The sequence below is a fragment of the Abramis brama genome, assembly GCF_963993115.1.
Source record: "Abramis brama genome assembly, chromosome: 8".
Classification (NCBI taxonomy): Eukaryota; Metazoa; Chordata; class Actinopteri; order Cypriniformes; family Leuciscidae; genus Abramis; species Abramis brama.
This window is the reverse complement of record NC_139970.1, coordinates 8,787,083-8,806,097: the sequence shown is the minus strand read 5'-3', so window position 1 is coordinate 8,806,097 and position 19,015 is coordinate 8,787,083. Positions and strand designations below refer to the sequence as shown.

General features: G+C 46.2%; 1 protein-coding gene across 5 annotated transcripts in view; it reads left to right on the top strand.

Moving 5' to 3' along the window:
• Positions 1 to 232: 232 nt before the first annotated feature.
• The window catches only part of LOC311088927 (uncharacterized protein), a gene marked incomplete at its 5' end in the record, with an annotated part of 42,424 nt that continues 23,641 nt past the window's right edge, over positions 233 to 19,015 (top strand). The window contains 6 exons of one of the 5 annotated variants that reach the window (XM_084123309.1): positions 233 to 390; positions 665 to 770; positions 1,432 to 1,548; positions 1,673 to 1,751; positions 3,427 to 3,562; positions 14,867 to 17,562. In XM_084123309.1, coding sequence (XP_083979435.1) covers positions 233 to 390; positions 665 to 770; positions 1,432 to 1,548; positions 1,673 to 1,751; positions 3,427 to 3,545 — 579 coding nt within the window. In that variant the 3' untranslated portion in view covers positions 3,546 to 3,562; positions 14,867 to 17,562. Of the gene's footprint in view, positions 391 to 664; positions 771 to 1,431; positions 1,549 to 1,672; positions 1,752 to 3,426; positions 3,563 to 14,866; positions 18,793 to 19,015 lie in introns of those variants that run through there. The other 4 variants (XM_084123311.1, XR_014607587.1, XM_084123312.1 and 1 more) reach the window with 4 other exon arrangements.

The following is a 19,015-nucleotide window of genomic DNA, read 5'->3' as shown; positions in this document are numbered from 1 at the left end:
TGGTCCGACAGTGATCATTCTGAGATGACGTCTCGAAACCCCTTCCATTCCGTTGCGCTCCGTTTTGCTGCTGTGAGCTCCTGTGTTAGGATAGGAAGCTACTGAACGGGATTGTAATGCATAAGATAGGCCTCTCATGTAAAGTGTGGCACCTCGGCCGTCCTTGGTGGAGCTAATATTGTTTTTCCAGCTGATCTGGATCCTACATCTGTGCGGCCGCGATAACGCGAGCATGAGCTCAGGCGAGGCGTTTTCTCACTCCTCGTGCAGCTCTAGCCGCACGCGCACGATGGTGGTGTGTGTGTCCGTGCTCGCGGCGCTGGTTCTCGGGATCGGGATACTGTGCGCGTTGGCGGCCGGGCCGCTCCATGCGCAGTGCGCTGTTGAGTGGTACGGGACAGCAGTAGTCATGCAATAGGCCAACTTGGCAATCACAGATACAGAAAATCATCACATTTTTTAAATTAATATCTGCATGTGTCTTGCTGACTCCTGATTTCTGTAAACATATTATTTAAATTCTTACATTGAATATTTTTTTTCTAAATTACCTATGATATGCCTATTAAATAAGCTATTATTTGCATATTTGAGTATTTGTTCAATATACTTATTTTTATTTATTTTTCTTATTAACCTGTATTTATTTATTTATTTATTTTAGGAAACTTGATATTGCCTGCTTTGACGTCTCCTCTCTCTTGGTCAACCAGATTAAAGAGTGGTCAACAGAAACATGTCATGGGAAGAGCCAAAGATGCCTTTATTCTGTGAGTGAAATATAGAATTCTATATTCTTCACATGAATATACTGTAAAGAAAAGACTGAAAAGGGGGGCCGGGAAGCTGTAATGGGTAAATTATATGCAATTGTTTTGTATAAAATGAATTAATATATCATCAAATAATATGAATCCAGCTCACATTAAATAGTGGTACCCTTACCATATTCCTACACTAGGATATTTACATGATACTCCAAGGTTATTCAAAAATTACTGTAGTATTAACATGAAACCAATTCAAACCATGGTAATAATACATCCCAACAAGGTGCCCTCACATTAGTTACATGTCAGCAAAATTTTGCATGGGCAAAAAAATGTCCATTGTCTATTGTCAATTGTATATATTTGAATCAAAGCTCACAGTTCTCTTTCTGTTGGTCAGCACCGCAAATTTGCATAAACAAACTTGAGCAAGAGGAAAATCTGTGCAGAGAACTTTTACGTTCTCACACAAAAATACTGCAGATTCTAAAACGACTGCAAAATTTGACCAAGCAACAGCAAATGACAGCACTTTCATAACCTTTTATAACCTTTTTTTGTGTGTGTGTGTGTTTTGGTGCAGTCGCACTAGTTTCAATGAAGGCCCTGCTTCCAACTGTGGTAATTGCCACTTACATGTAATTTTGTTTCCTATCTTTAGCTGGTGTCTGTTAATGCAGAGGACATCACTGCTACACACACCACTCCTGTGATGAGGTTTGTGGATGACATAACCTTCAACCTCAGCAGTCCAGACCCAGACACCTGCGATGTTCAGGTGACATTATCTTTCTTCCTAAAGCAGACACACTCTATTATCATGCTGTGTTTCCAGTTGTTTGGGAATGTCCTGACAGTAATAATGACAACAATCTTAATGGAAGCATTAAATCTCTCCTCAGGGCCGATCTATCTCTCGTAGCTGGTATGCCATTTTAGACTCAGGAACAAACTACCTGAACATGTACAACCTCATGAGGGGTAAGTGAGAGAAACTGAGGGTGAACACAGCTAATGTTGTTTTAGCCCTTAATACCATTACTGACCAATTAAGCCTTTACAGTTGCTGTACACCATAGTATCAGAAAAGCATTAGCATTTGTTTCTAAAGGAAGTCTTAGAAATGTACACACTGTTTTTTTGTTTTTCCAAATAAATCTTGAGAAGTTTGTGCTGTAGATTAAACTACACTTTATGGACAAAAGTATTGGGACCAGGGGCGTGTCTAGAGCATTTTCAGTGGGGGGGGCCATGCTGGGGCACTGCCTCCAAACGGGGTGGCCGCCAGTGACCAAAAAAAAAAAAGCTAAACTCTACAGTATATTACGTAAATCCTATTGATTTTTTTTTTTTTTTTACTTGAATAAAGTTACTTGTAAACAAATGTAGTAATAAAGCACATTTTTGATTAATTTAGTTTTTTTGTCATCCCTGTATCCATTAAGTTAAATTTGAGAGCCAGTGTTTATTATTTTTAGTGTTTTCATAAAACTAACAAGTTTATAAAATAAAAGCAATTTTAATAATGAGCAATTTTAAAAACCCAGAAGCAGAAACGATGTCAACTATTTTCTTTTAATTAGTTTGGCCATTACAATATACAGTAGTTTTATTCACAATCTCTTTCAAATAATAATAAATAAATAAAAATAAAATTCCCCCCACTGTAATAATTCAAATGGTTTGGCCAAAACATCATAGTGTTTCATTCAACATTTCTTTCAGATTAATTTACAAAAAAGCAGAGTAACACAGAGTTAAAGTTTTAGCACTGTAACAGTTCAAATGAAAACACCACAGTTTAAAAATAAAATATGGAACCATTACATTGTGCTCTGCTAATATATTAAAGAACAGTCTTTAGTTTAGAAACAACAAAAACAGTAGCATAAAGAGAGGAAAACAGTCAAAAAAGAAAGAAGGCAGACCTCAACTAAAACAGCTGGATTCTTCTGTTTCGGTGGTGACTGGCAAACCGTCTAACAAAATCATCTAAGTCAAGACATTTGGCTCTCCTCACCTCAAAACTTAAGACTCCAAGATTACTGAGTCTGTCATCAGTCATGGTAGTGCGTAAATGTGTTTTTATGAGCTTAAGTGCAGAGAAGCTGCGCTCACAACTTGCACTGCTGACTGGTAAGGCCACAGCTATGCAGCACAAACGAAAAAGCTGATAAAACACTTCTTTGTATGGCTCAAGGAAGATGGTAAACTCTAGGAGACTAGACAATTCAATTCCAGTCTGGAATTTCCTTTCTAACACCCTCCTCACTTGATGCAGTTCATGTTTTATGTCATCAGTATCACATTCATAAATCCTAGCAAAGCTGAAAATGGTCTCTTCATCTAAAAAGTTTCTGCTTTTAGGGTTCAGTGCTTGTATACCTTGCATTATACTGCAGTTTGACTTACTGAAACGCCTCTGCATCTCCCCACTCAGACAGTCCAGAATGGGGAAGAATATACCACTTCTGAACAGTTCCATGTCTCCTTCCTTACACCTCCGCTGTCCAACAGTGGATTCAACAATTGACCCGCTCAATCTAGAACTAATTTTTTGTGGTCTTTTCACCACAGTTTCTACTGCAACATTGCACTGCTTTCCAGTGTCTACAGTGTCTTTCCAGATTTCATCAAAAGATGAATCACTTCTTAGGTCTTGGAGGGTGTCTTGAAATGCTTCAACTAAGTCCATGGCCTTCGCTAAATCAAGAGACGTTGACTGAAGCATGTCTGCAAGGAATTTTGCCTCTCCAAGGACTTTTGAAAAGATGACAAGTGTTCCGATAAAGGTAAGATCCAGTTGGGCAAGTAAACCCCGTGCCTCCACAGAGCGTTCTCCTCTGTTCTCCACATCAATATCATGTAGCACACGCAATACAGCAGGCAGTCTGTCCTTAATGTTTTTGCAAGCCTGGTACCGACATGCCCACCTGGTGTCACTGAGCCTTTGTAGCTCTCTTGGGGCACCTTGATACATTTCCTTTTGCACAGAGAGCCATTTCTGGTGCACATAGGAGCCTGACATGTACACATACAATTTCTGTAGCAAAGAAAATAAGGTTTCAGACTCAGGCACTGATTTTGTTGAGTCAACGAGAACGAGGTTAAGACAATGTGCGTTGCAGTGCACATAAAAAGCGTGATTTGTTTTAGCTTTAATCCTTGCTGCAACTCCAGAGTGTCTCCCTGACATGACTGAGGCCCCATCGTAACCTTGCCCCACTAGATTTGACCTGTACTCAAGTCCATACGTCTCCAGGGATTGTATTATTTTTTGAGTGAGTCCCTCTGCATCAAGCTCAGTAGCTTGCTTGAAATCAAGGAAGCTTTCATGGACTGCACCATTATAATAGTACCTAAGTACTAATGACAGTTGCTCTTTCTTTTTTAAATCCTTTGTTTCATCTACAATGATGGAAAAATATTTGTTTTCCTTGACTTCACTGATGATGCTTTCCCGTACCATATCTGACAGACATTCAAGAATTTCATTTTGGATAGTGTCACATCCACCGTCTGTCTTCCTCCTCTGTCTCTGCACTACACTCCCCAGAATCCTCCTTGGCGCACACCTGCACTCACTCTCCTCTCTCCTCTAATTAGTAATCACCGTCACCTGGATTCCATCACCAGCTCACCTTTATATGCAACACTTAGTCACTCACTCTTTGTCTGGTCTCGTCTATACGTCGTTACATGACTCACAGACACCCTCACACTTACCTGGATACTTACCTGCAGCACATCCTCTCCGTTCCGTCCTGCCTGCCTCGTCTGCCTTCAACCCGCAATCATCTACAAGAGAGAGAGAAAGAAAGACATTACCAACCAGCTAAGCATTAACTGTTATTCTGTGTTGCTGTTACTCACCTTCTATCTGCATCTCCGCACTATCTGCAATAAAAGCGTTAACCTTACCAACTTGTCTGCATCCTCTGTGATCCCTGACAGAAGACCAGACCAATACTACAGAAGAACCAGCCCCAAAAGACATGGAAGTTGGCCGCTTCCTATCAACCACAGCCGATCGTTTGATCCACTGTTTTCAGGACGGTCTCCCTATCGAGGATTATGTCGCTGGATTCCTGGAAATTTCTAATGGGGTAAGCTGGACAGACGATGTCCTAAAAATTGTGTTTTGGGGCGGTTTGGATGATAGTCTGTACCAGCAAGCTCCAGCGGCGTCAATCCCAGGCACGTTTGTCCAGTACCTGGATCATGTGCTGTGGTTGAGTGGCTCTAACTTCACCGTAGGTGAGGTTGAGGACATCGCCACTCAACCACCATCTCCAGCCATCTCCACCATGCCAACCATCAAACCAGCCACCGGTTGGGATCGTCTGGCCCAAAGTTCGCAAACTGGTCTCTAACAGTGCTGATCTGACATCCAAGTTGATTGATCCCCCTTTGATGTCCGTCCGAAGAGCTTGCAAGTATGCTTCACACAAAATCAGCCCAGCCAAACCCGCTTATCCTGCCTGCCCACCAGAGCCAGAGCCAGTCGCCTGCCCGCCAGAGCCAAAGCCAGAGCCAGTCGCCTGCCCGTCAGAGCCAGAGCCCGAGCCAGTCGCCTGCCCGCCAGAGCCAGAGCCAGTCGCCAGCCCACCAGAGCCAGAGCCAGTCGCCTGCCCGCCAGAGCCAGAGTCAGAGCCAGTCGCCTGCCCGCCAGAGCCAGTCGCCTGCCCGCCAGAGCCAGAGCCAGTCGCCTGCCCGCCAGAGCCAGAGCCAGTCGCCTGCCCGCCAGAGCCAGAGCCAGTCGCCTGCCCACTAGAGTCTGTGAGTGTCGTTCTCCCCGAGCCAGAGCCAAAGCCCTCTTCATCGCTGGTTCCGTCCAGCACAAAGCCCTCTTCCTCGCTGGTCCCGTCCAGTACTAAGCCCTCTTCACCGCTGGTTCCGTCCAGCTCAAAGCCCTCTTCACAGCTGGTCCTGTCCAGCGCAAAGCCCTCTTCGCCGCTGGTTCCGTCCAGCACAGAGCCTTCACCGCTGGCTTCGTCCAGCTCAAAGCCCTCTTCACAGCTGGTCCCGTCCAGCTTAAAGCCTTCTTCGCCGCTGGTTCCGTCCAGCACAGAGTTCTCCCCGCTGGTCCCGTCCAGCACAGAGCCTTCCCCGCTGGTCCCGTCCAGCACAGAGCCTTCCCCGCTGGTCCCGTCCAGCACAGAGCCTTCCCCGCTGGTCCCGTCCAGCACAGAGCCTTCCCCGCTGGTCCCGTCCAGCACAGAGCCTTCTTCACCGCTGGTTCCGTCCAGCACAGAGCCTTCTTCACCGCTGGTTCCGTCCAGCACAGAGCCTTCCCCGCTGGTCCCGTCCAGCACAGAGCCTTCCCCGCTGGTCCCGTCCAGCACAGAGCCTTCCCCGCTGGTCCCGTCCAGCACAGAGTCCTCTTCACCGCTGGTCCCGACCAGCACAGAGCCTTCCCCGCTGGTCCCGTCCAGCACAGAGCCTTCCCCGCTGGTCCCGTCCAGCACAGAGCCTTCTTCACCGCTGGTTCCGTCCAGCACAGAGCCTTCTTCACCGCTGGTTCCGTCCAGCACAGAGCCTTCTTCACCGCTGGTCCTGCCCAGCTCAGAGCCCTCTTCGCCGCTGGTTCTGCCCAGCACAGAGCCCTCATCGCTGCCCAGCTCAGAGCCCTCTTCGCCGCTGGTCCCGTCCAGCACAGAGCCCTCTTCACCGCTGGTTCCGTCCAGCACAGAGCCTTCTTCACCGCTGGTCCCGTCCAGCACAGAGCCTTCTTCACAGCTGGTCCCGTCCAGCACAGAGCCCTCTTCACCGCTGGTCCCGTCCAGCACAGAGCCCTCTTCACCGCTGGTCCCGTCCAGCACAGAGTCCTCTTCACCGCTGGTCCCGTCCAGTACAGAGTCCTCTTCACCGCTGGTCTCGACCAGCACAGAGTCCTCTTCACCGCTGGTCCCGACCAGCACAGAGCCTTCACCGTTGGTCCCGTTCAGCTCAACGCCCTCTTCACAGCTGGTCCAGTCCATCTCAACGCCCTCTTCACAGCTGGTCCTGTCCAGCTCAACGCCCTCTTCACAGCTGGTCCTGTCCAGCTCAACGCTCTCCTCACAGCTGGTCCTGTCCAACTCTACGCCCTCCTCACAGCTGGTCCTGTCCAGCTCTACACCCTCCTCACAGCTGGTCCTGTCCAGCTCAACGCCCTCCTCACAGCTGGTCCTGTCCAGCTCAACGCCCTCTTCACAGCTGGTCCCGCCCAGCTCAGAGCCCTCTTCGCCGCTGGTCCCGCCCAGCTCAGAGCCCTCTTCGCCGCTGGTCCCGTCCAGCACAGAGCCCTCTTCACCGCTGGTCCCGTCCAGCACAGAGTCCTCTTCACCGCTGGTCCCGTCCAGCACAGAGTCCTCTTCACCGCTGGTTCCGTCCAGCACAGAGTCCTCTTCACCGCTGGTCTCGACCAGCACAGAGTCCTCTTCACCGCTGGTCCCGACCAGCACAGAGCCTTCACCGTTGGTCCCGTTCAGCTCAACGCCCTCTTCACAGCTGGTCCAGTCCATCTCAACGCCCTCTTCACAGCTGGTCCTGTCCAGCTCAACGCCCTCCTCACAGCTGGTCCTGTCCAGCTCAACGCCCTCTTCACAGCTGGTCCTGCCCAGCTCAACGCCCTCTTCACAGCTGGTCCTGCCCAGCTCAGAGCCCTCTTCGCCGCTGGTCCTGCCCAGCACAGAGCCCTCATCGCTGCCCAGCACAGAGCCCTCATCGCTCATCGCTGTCCTCTTCGCCGCTGGTCCTGTCCAGTCCAGAGCCACCTTCATCACTGGTCCTGTCCAGCCCAGAGCCGCTTTCGCCCCCTGCCTCTTCCAGTCCAGTGTTAAAGCCTGATATTTCCCCAAAGGAATTTTGGGGGGGGGGGGCTATCAGTCGTCCCCGCCATGGCCACCCGAAGGGTCCGCACCGTCATGGCCACCCGAAGGGTCCGCACCGCCATGGCCACCCGAAGGGTCCGCACCGCCATGGCCACCTGAAGGGTCTGCACCGCCATGGTCCCCTGATCAGCCTGCTTCACCTTGGTCCCCTGCTCTGCCTGCGCCACCATGGTCCCCTGTTCTGTCTGCACCTTCGTGATCACCTCCTCCTCTGTCTGTCCTGCCACCATCCTGGAGTCCGTACTTCTGAACCTGTTCCACCTTCCCGTCACGGACTCCAGGAGATGTAGATGCATCGGTCTCAAGGTGTCCCCTTTGTGAAATGTTTTGCGTTGCAGTAAACAAAAGTACCTCAGCCTTTTAATGTAGGTACGACTACTTCTTGGTGTTTCTTATCAAGGGCATTTAACTGTCACGATCCACACTAGGAAACACAGGAGAAGATCCAAATGCAGTAAGTATCTTTAATGAGGGAAATCCGTTACTCAAAATCCAGTCCAGGCAGAGGTCATAACCAGGGTAGCAATCAAACATACAAACAAAACAACAGGCAATAACAGACTTAGAAACAGAACTCAGAAGTGGCGTGATAATTACAAGGACTCCGTGACACATACTAAAACAGACAGGGTTATATACATAGGGAAATGACAATGCTAATGGGGAATTGGCTGAGTGCAATGATTAGTGACAAGGGACAGCTGAGTGCAATGACAGGGAGTGACAGTTCATCTGGGCTCAGGAACAGGAACAGACACCACCGGCTCAGGAACTGGAACAGACACCGGCTCAGGAACTGGAACAGACACCGGCTCAGGAACTGGAACAGACACCGGCTCAGGAACTGGAACAGACACCACCGGCTCAGGAACAGAGACCACGGGCTCAGGAACAGAGACCACCGGCTCGGCGGCGGCCATCTTGTCTGAAGACACAGGTTCGGCGGCGGTCATCTTCTCCGAAGACACAGGCTCGGCAGACGTGACGTGAACAGTCTCGGCGGCGGCTATCTTGTCCGAAGACACAGGCTCGGCAGGCGTGACGTGAACAGGCTCGGCGGCGGCCATCTTGTCGGAAGACACAGGCTCGGCAGACGTGACGTGAACACTCTCAGCGGCGGCCATCTTGTCCGAAGACCCAGGCTCGGCAGGCGTGACGTGAACAGGCTCGGCGGCGGCCATCTTGTCCGAAGACACAGGCTCACGAACAGTCTCTGGCTGGGCAGACGTAACGTGAACAGTCTCTGGCTGGGCGGTACTCAAGTGCTTCCTCCAAGCGTGCAGAACCGCCAATGCGTAAAACCCAAAGACAGCTCTCCTGGCCGTGGCAGGACTGATGGTGGGCTGCTCCAGGACGACCTCCGGGACGACAGTGGGCTGCTCGGGCACTGCCTTCGGGACGACAGCGGACTGCTCTGGCACGGCCTCCGGGACGACATGCTTCCTCCATGCATGCAGAACTGCCAATGCGTGGAACAGGAAGACAGCTCTCTTGGTCGTGGCAGGACTGATGGTGGGCTGCTCCAGGATGACAGCGGGCTGCTCGGTCACTGCCTCCGGGACAACAGCGTGCTGCACGGGCACGACCTCTGGGATGACAGCGTGCTGCACGGGGACAGCCTCTGGGATGATAACGGGCTGCACAGGCACGACCTCTGGGGTGAGATCAGTCTCCGGACTGACAGACTTGCGTCTCCTACCCCCTCTCCGTCTACAATGGCGAGACGGTGGCTCCGACCCGTCCCTCACCAGCCCAGAGTCGAAGGGGGGCAATGGTGGAGAGTGGTGTTGGATTCCCTCTCGACCAACCACTCCTCTGTGACCTCCCCGAGTCCCACGAAAAATGACTAGATGGGTTCCCTCAAAACGCTCTCTCCTCTCCCACTCGGTGGCTGGGGCAGAGAAGTTGGCGAACATACCGCTGGATCTTTGTGTGTGACGGAGTCCTTCTGTCATGATCCACACTAGGAAACACAGGAGAAGATCCAAATGCAGTAAGTATCTTTAATGAGGGAAATCCGTTACTCAAAATCCAGTCCAGGCAGAGGTCATAACCAGGGTAGCAATCAAACATAAACATAAACATAAACATAAACAACGGGCAATAACAGACTTAGAAACAGAACTCAGAAGTGGCGTGATAATTACAAGGACTCCATGACACATACTAAAACATACAGGGTTATATACGCAGGGAAATGACAATGCTAATGGGGAATTGGCTGAGTGCAATGATTAGTGACAAGGGACAGCTGAGTGCAATGAAGAACAAGGATCGTGGGGAATGTAGTTCAGAATGTGACAGACACCGTGGGGAAGGAGGACATCTAGTGGTGACCCAGGGAACTCAAACCAGACACTGTGACATTAACATTGAAGTGTCTGTCAAGATTATTTTTTTGTGTTCATTCCATGCTATCATGGCATTAACATGATTTTCAGATTTTTCATGTCCCCTGAAACCTCCATCTTTATACATTGCCTTCTTCCAGTTAGAATAGCCCAGTGATGATGTGAATGAAGTCTCTTGAATACCAGGGAGAGAAAAGTGTAGACACGGAAAACAATATGAAGAGTCTCGGCTTACAGAATTCTCCAGCCATTGGTGTTGTGTGTACCACATTTTGTTGAAAGCTCTTTTCCGGTTGCCCTTCATGGTTCGAGGGAACACCTTCAAGTGCGGCTGTGTTGGTCCTGCTGCCCGAGACTGTGAAATGTCTGCAAATAAAGAGAATGGTCTTCTTATAGCGATGACTAGCCTACCAGGGGTCCTCAATCAATTTAAACAATGAGTAATAATTAAAATAATTATCAGTGCAGAAGGTGTAGTTTGTCAATTAAATCAACCTAGAATACATACAATTGATTCTGCAAATTAAGTTTGAATGAAAGTTAGTTACATAACCATAGACCCTTCAATAATATGAAGGCAATCGGTCATTTTTAAGGTTTTAGGAATTTAATTATAATACACAAGCTCATCATTAACACCCATTTAGACAATACCTTCTAGAAATATGTCAGTAAAAAAAAACCTGGAGCATACCATGTGGTCCTGGCAGAATGCGATCTGTGGAGATGTTGGCATGTAGTGCCTGAGGTCTGTCACCATCACCCCCTGACCTATGCTGACACAAAGTTTCTTCGTGGTCTTCAAATTCAGACAGGTCACTTACAGCTGAATTATCTTCAGATACAGTAAAATAATAATCAACAGAGTACTTTGAAAGAAACTCCCTATATCTTTACTTCTTTTCATGGCTTGGCACTGCTCTCTTCCCTGCCTTCAAAAGAAACACTTATGTGTGTCTGTTATTCTCAATCTCAACAAAAAATTTCAAATTGTGAATGAAATGCACAGAATGCATCCATGTCATTTCACGTGTAAATGACTAAGTTAGGCCTGCCGCCTGACAATTTAACTGACTATCTAACTGACTTACTCTCATGCATTAACAAGTAACGTGTCACCAGACAATTATTATTATTATTATTTTTTAGTTTTTTGGAACATTCTGTGCATATTATCATTTGGTGCAATCTTGCTATGTGGTCACTGTCATAAAATAAACTGATACAAAATATGCAAATCACCATGACAGTGTGTATTGTTTGATAGCGCCCAGCGAATTTTACTTTTATTGTGTTTTATTAAACGTTGACTGAACATTGGAAATCAACCAACGCGAGCAGAGCCGGACGGGGTAAAAACATTGATCTGAGAAAACCATACAAACATATTAAACCATACATAAAGGTTACCTACCAGCTCTTTGTTTGGTGTGTCTTGACTTCCCACACTTGATAAAGATAAAGATAAAGTAAAAGTCCAAGTCCGCGACTGCGACGACCGTTGTTTCTCTGGCGCTGCACTTCTTTGAATCGCGCACTTCAGTAGAGTCTATGAACTGATTGGCCGTAAAATGAACCAATCACAAGACATCTTATAGGGTCCACGTAGACCCGCCCCTGATTGGGACACCTGGACCAATGACATGACATTATAAACACATGGACATTAATATGGAGCTGGTCTCCCTTCATAGCTATAACAGATTTCACTCGTCTGGCTTTCCACAAGATTTTGGAATGTTTGTGTGGGAATTTTTTGGCCATTCATCCAGTAGAGCGTTTGAGAGGTCAGGCACTGATGTTGGATGAGAAGGCCTGGCTCTCAATCTCTGTTCACATTCATCCCAAAGGTGTTGGATGGGGTCAAGGTCAGGGGTCTGTGTGGGCCAGTCAGGTTCTTTCACACAACTCATCCAACCATGTCTTTATGGACCTTGCTTTGTGCACTGGAGCACAGTCATGCTGGAATAGTCCAGAATCTCCCAAACTGTTCCCACAAAGCTGGAAGCATAGCATTGTTCAAAATGTATTGATATGCTGAAGCATTAAGCTTTCCCTTCACTGGAAGTAAGGGGTTGTCACAGTGTCTGGTTTGTGTTCCCTGGGTAAACACTAGATGTCCCCTTCCCTCACGGTGTCACTCACTCATGAACTGCAATTCCCACAATCCTGTCTGTACTCATCACTGTTCATTGCACCCAGCTGTTCCCCATTATCATTGTTAGTTTCTGTGTGTATAAAAACCCTGTCTGTGTTAGTGTTTGTTACGGAACATGGGTAGAACATATTAGGAATGTAGAAGACAAATGTAAAAAAGTAATAAATATAATGAGATGTTTAACAGGACTAGAATGGGGAACAGACTATAAGTCACTGAAATATATATATGTAAGTTTAATAAGATCAAGGATGGATTATGGAAGTGTGGCATATGGATCAGCAACCAAGTCTGTACTTCGGAGGCTTGATGTAATACAGGCTAAAGCACTGAGATTATGTTTAGGAGCAGTTAAAACATCACCAGTGTGTGCTCTACAGGTGGAAGCGGGAGAAATGCCATTGAACATTCGACGTAAACAATTGCTAGTAAATTATTGGGTAAATCTAAAAGGACACGGAGATCATCCAACTAAAAGAATACTACAAGATAATTGGGAAAGGGAGAGAGCACAAAAGTTCAGTTTTGGGTGGATAGGAGATGAGGCAGCGAGAGAATTGGGAGTATATGAAAAGGAATTCTGCCCAACAGTAACATGGCCTGATACACCGGTATGGAAGCTAGAAACAATGGAAGTTGATTTTAAGTTACTTCGAGTCAAAGCAGTAAGTAATAGTACAGATCTGGCAGCGGAATTTTATAGAGATATAGATTTTAAATATAAAGAGTATGTTCAGATTTATACAGATGGATCAAAGGATCCAGAAACAGGAAAGACTGGATCTGCAGTTTACATTTTTAATCAAAGAGGTGAGATAAGCAGACGAACAACAAATGATCTGAGTGTGTATGCAGTTGAATTATACGCTATTATGATAGCATTAGAATGGATTGAGGAAAACAAAATTAAAAAAGCTTTGATTGGAAGTGATTCAGTGTCAGCTTTATACAGTCTCATGACTGGTATATCTAATAGCCATCAGGATTTACTGTATTCAATATTGATAATGTACACAAGAATGAAGGAAAAATGCTATGAGATTCAACTGATGTGGATTCCTGCTCATATTGGCATTGTGGGTAATGAGAGAGTGGACAAGTTAGCTAAACAAGCTGTTAAAAAAGAGAATATTGAAGTAAATATTAAGTTGTAAAAGTCTGAAGGAAAGAGTATAATATGGAAAGAAGCCATTAGAGAATGGCAAAATCAGTGGGACAGGGAAACTAAAGGGAGACATTTGTATGCTATTCAAAATAAAGTAGGGGTTGTGAAGAATAGGGGAGGGAATAGAAAAGAAGAAATAGTTATGACAAGATTAAGGATAGGTCATAGTAATTTGAATAGCACACTACACATTATAAGAAAGCACCCAACTGGTTTTTGTGGTTGTTGTCAGGTTGCAGAAACTATAGAGCATGTGTTGTTGAGTTGCAGACAATATGAAGAACAGAGGAAAAATATGATGGAAGAGTTAGGAAAAGTTGGAATAATAGGGACAGGAGTGAGGGAAATACTGCAAAGTGGGGAGAATGAACAAAGCAGAGGAAATATTTTCTTTTTTTATCAAGAACAGGTCTGATGAGAAGAATATGATGTAAATGGACATGAAAGGAAAATAAATCCGGAAGATGGCGGTAGTGCAACATTAATGGATGCAAGCTGCCGATAAACCCTAAAAAAGAAGAAGTGTTTGTTACGGAGTCCTTGTTTAGTTCACACCACTTCCTGAGGTTAGTCTTGCGTGTTCCTGTTTGTTTCTTGTTTTTGGATTACTTATATGGATATTGACCTATTGCCTGGACTGGATGTATGAATACGGATTACCCTTAAATAAAAGCTGCATTATTGGATCTACTTTTGTCTTCGTGTGTGCGATCGTGACAGGGGTCTAGCCCAGCCTCTGAAAAACAACCCCACACCATAATTTATACACCACTTTATAGTCAGGCAGGTAATGTTCTCCTGGCATCTGCCGAATACAGACTCACCCATCAGACAAAGAAGCGTGATTCGTCACTCCACAGAACAGGTTTCCGGAGAACGGTATTTGCCTGACTGCATTGTGCCAAGTGTAAAGTTTGGTGGAGGGGGCGTTATGGTGTGGGGTTGTTTGGTGGTGGGGGGGTTATGGTGTGGGGTTGTTCGGTGGAGGGGGGGTTATGGTGTGGGGCTGTTCGGTGGGGGGGGGGGGAGGGGGGGGGGTGGTTATGGTGTGAGGTTGTTTGTTGGAGGGGGGTTATGGTGCGGGGTTGTTCGGTGGAGGGGGGTTATGGTGCGGGGTTGTTCGGTGGAGGGGGGTTATGCTGTGGAGTTGTTTTTCAGGGGTTGGGCTTGGCCTCTTAGTTCCAGTGAAAGGAACTCTTAATGCTTCAGCATACCAAGACATTTTGGACAATTTCATTCTCCCAACTTTGTGGGAACAGTTTGGGGATGTTCCTGTTCCAACATGACTGCACACCAGTGCACGGAAGAGTTGGAGCTGTTAAAGCTGCAGAGGGTGGGCCAAGTCCATATTAAACCCTACAGATTAAGAATGGGATGTCATTAAAGTTCATGTGCATGTAAAGGCAGATGTCCCAAAACTTTTGGCAATAAAGTGTATATACCTCTCTCTCTCTCTCTCTCTCTCTCTCTCTCTCTCTCTCTCTCTCTCTCTCTCTCTCTCGCTCTCTCTCTCTCTCGCTCTCTCTCTCTTTGTGTGTGTGTTGCAGGCAGTGGTCTCTCCTCTTCTCCTACCTTTACTGAATCTACCAGCGACAGACTGTGTACCCAGTTCAGCTCCACGCGACATAATCTTCCCCCATAAACAGCCTGCGCACACATCTGGATCACCACATAAAAAAAAGATTCTAGTAGTAGTACACCTAATGTATTTTAAATACTACATGTAAAATGTGAACTTGTTTACCAATGAATGACAAAGACTGAATTGACAATGACATCAGCATTTATTGATTTTCCCATGTTCAGAATATGAAAATTATTATATGTTGTTATTACTATTCAAATAATGTAAGTTAATTTTCCTGTCATTATATCATTAGTCACTGGGACACACATGATGGTATTTTCTGAGAATGAGCCCAAATGGAAATGTATTGCAAATATGCATGCTACTTCATTTCAGCTTTTGCCTGTTGTAACGAAGTTCAGATGTTACGGGAAGAAGGAGGCGGGAACCGGCGAACATTTAAAGATTTTAATAAATAAATAAACAAATACAAAAATGAAAGTAAAAGCCAGCAGCCCCTCACGGACGACTGCTGGCAACACAAACAGAAACAACACATGAACTAAAAATCAGGCCTGTCCTCTCTCACTCTTCACTGTCGTCGCTCCTCCTTTATGCCTCCGCTCCTCCGTGAGATATGCGAGACCGGTGCGTCTCACAGGTGTGGCTCATCATAATTACGCCACCGGTCTCGCGCCGTCCTCCCACGGCCCTCGACCTCGTCCTGCTCGCCACATACCCCCATCGCCCCTCGCAGGCCGGGGGGTACTCCCGAGGCTGCGCCTACTCCCCCCCCCCCCTCCCCGGGGGGACCAATCATGGCGGCTGCGGTACCTGGGGGTATGGACAGACGAGGCGAGAGGAAAGGAGACGGAAGCATGAGGAGCGACAGAGAGGAGAGAGGGGAGAGAGGAAAAAAAAAAAAAAAAATTCTTGATCCGGTTCCCGGACACACTGCCGCTCGGTCCTCAAACAGCTGAGAGTCACTCGCGGTGCCATGCGATGGTACTGGACATTCGTTGGGGGACGGCTCGACGCCCTTCCGCCTCCTGGCGGCCGGCGGTGACTCCTCTCGAGGGCAGCCGGCAGCGAGTTTCCCGTTCCCTGCTCCGCCCCCATCATGGCCGACGGCAACAGGCTCCGGCCCACGGCGAACGGGAGCGACTCCTCCGCTCCCTCTTGACGGCAGCCACCCCTCCTCGATCCAGGAGCACGGTGTCGAGCTCTCCGTCCCACCAGATCTTCCATCGCTCCAGCACCATCGCCTCGGGCAGCAATCGGCGGCCGACGCTCCCTCGTGCTGCCCGACCTCCTCAGCACCGCGATTCCTCCCAGCAGCGAGGGCTCTCCGACAGCGTGTCCCTCCCTCTTCCCGGGTTTCGGCACCAGTGTAACGAAGTTCAGATGTTACGGGAAGAAGGAGGCGGGAACCGGCGAACATTTAAAGATTTTAATAAATAAATAAACAAATACAAAAATGAAAGTAAAAGCCAGCAGCCCCTCACGGACGACTGCTGGCAACACAAACAGAAACAACACATGAACTAAAAATCAGGCCTGTCCTCTCTCACTCTTCACTGTCGTCGCTCCTCCTTTATGCCTCCGCTCCTCCGTGAGATATGCGAGACCGGTGCGTCTCACAGGTGTGGCTCATCATAATTACGCCACCGGTCTCGCGCCGTCCTCCCACGGCCCTCGACCTCGTCCTGCTCGCCACACCTGTATAATTTGTATAATTTGAGATTTACATCTACAAGTCATTAATCAGGTCCAGGTTCCTTTATTTTATAGCTATAGGTAAATTAGGTTTCGGTGAACAAGTTCAGGCTGTTTCTCATACATATCATAGACAATACAATAGACAACACAAGTGCTGGTGTACAGTCAGTGAAGCAGGGTTAAGTGGCGGCTCCCCTATCAACCTACTGGACCATTTCACAATTTGGTTGACAGAGTTGCGGCTCTTTAAAGAGAAATTCTTGTTGCAGGACACCAAAGAAAAGGACAAAGCTGATTCGATAAAAGCATGATAAAACAGAATCAACAGTGTTTTGTCAATTTTGAAATTTGCAGTTTCCTTAATAAGAACAAATGTTGATGCCCCTTTTTACACACAGCTTCACAGCTGGCTTCAAAACTAAACTTTGAATCAATGATTGTCCACACACACACACACACACACACACACACACACACACTTGCTCTCTCTCTCTCTCTCTCTCTCTCTCTCTCTCTCAGCACTACTTGTCTCTCTTTGATTAATTTCTTCTGCTTATTCTCATTTTTTAAGTTGCTTTGACAAAATATTTTGCTAAAGGAATAAATGTAAAAAAGCATGTCAAATAATTAGGCAGGTAATTTATCCTTGGTTGAGAGGTCACCGTCTGTGGATTTACCAGAGAATGTTTGCATTAAATGTTTGCATTGTGTTCCAGTTATTTTCACAGGCAAATGCTTAAATGCTTGTTTAGATAGTTTTCATGATTTGTTTTCCTAGTTTTAATTTGCATTAGATCTATAATTCTGAGAACCTGAGAGGAAGTCACATGACAGAATAAGTCATTTCAGGATGCTTTGCAAAATATGTGATTTTTTTTAATTTTTTTTTTTTAGTTCAGTTGAGTTTGAAGTTTACTTGGTCTAATCTAGTGATGAATAAATATTTCTGTGATTTTGTTTTGTTTGTAGTTGTGTGTTAAACTTTAGTTTCAAACTATATAGGCCTACAGCATGTTTCACATTTAGACATCTAATGGTTTTATTAAATGCTACTTTAAAACTTAGAACAAAACTCCCTTATATAACACAACTGTATTAAGTAAATTGGTCAGACACAATAAAATTATATGTTAAATAATTGTTTAAAAAATTTTAAGTAAATTAAAGAAAAAATAATTTAATTTCATTTGTTTCATTTAATCACATGTATTTGTTTTGACTTGCCCACAGTTTCTTTCTTAGAAATATTATGAGGTTTATTTGATTGGTTAAATGCAGCTGATTTGTTTGTTCTGACTGTGTGCTGTGATTGGCCACACACTCACACTCTTTTGTCATTGGCTGTATGTCAGTTTAAGTAAAAGAGAGTCAGTGTCATCATGCACAATTCTGTCCTCCACCTCAACTGATCATTGACAAATCACGAAACCTCTTCACTGGATGAAGATGAAGACGACACTCACTGTTCTCCTAATCCTGGAGCTCTACGGACTCTCCTCCGGGCTCATTAAACAACATTTCTTCGTGAATGAGAAGAAGAAATGGGATTCTGCGCAACTTCACTGCAAAACTTTCTTTCGTGACCTGTCCACCTTCACCAGTGAGAGCGAGGAGCAGCAATTTTTGGAAGATGCAGTTGGTCAAACTTCTAATGCCTGGGTTGGTCTCCACAAAATATCAGGAGTCTGGAAGTGGACCGGAGGAGAAAACGCAACACAAATTAACTGGGATACTAATAATAAACAACCTGAATATGATGAATGCGCTTTTCTACACAAAGGTCATAAGAAACTGCATGACACTGAATGCACGGAGAAATATGCCTTCTTCTGTATGAACATATCAGAGATTGTTCTGGTGCGGCAGAAAGAGAGCTGGGAAGGAGCTCTGGAATACTGCAGAAAACATTATAATGATCTGGCGAGTCTGAGCTCAATGAACAGGATGAATTCTGCTTTAGGACAAATCCCACAGGATGAAAATGGAAATGTGTGGACTGGTTTGCGCTTTCTAGCTGGAGAGTGGTTCTGGGTCAATGGAGATGATCTTGACTTTACGGCCTGGTCTCAGACGGGACCGCCCCAGTGTCCTGCCAGAAACCTTCGTTGTGGAGCCCTGGACAAGCAAACAAGGGTCTGGACACACAGAGACTGTGAGGAGAAGCTCAACTTCTTTTGTCAGTAGATGGTACGTCACTTACACAACACCACTTGTCAAGGGAGACTGGGGCTAGTTGTCACACTTTTAAAATGTATTTGAACATTTCCACTGTTACAGGACATTTCAACGTGTTGTGATTAGGGTTGTAACGATACCCTCATGTCACGATTCGATACATATCACGATACTAAACTCACGATACAATATTATTGTGATACTCCAAGATATATGATAAAAGATTATCAAAAAA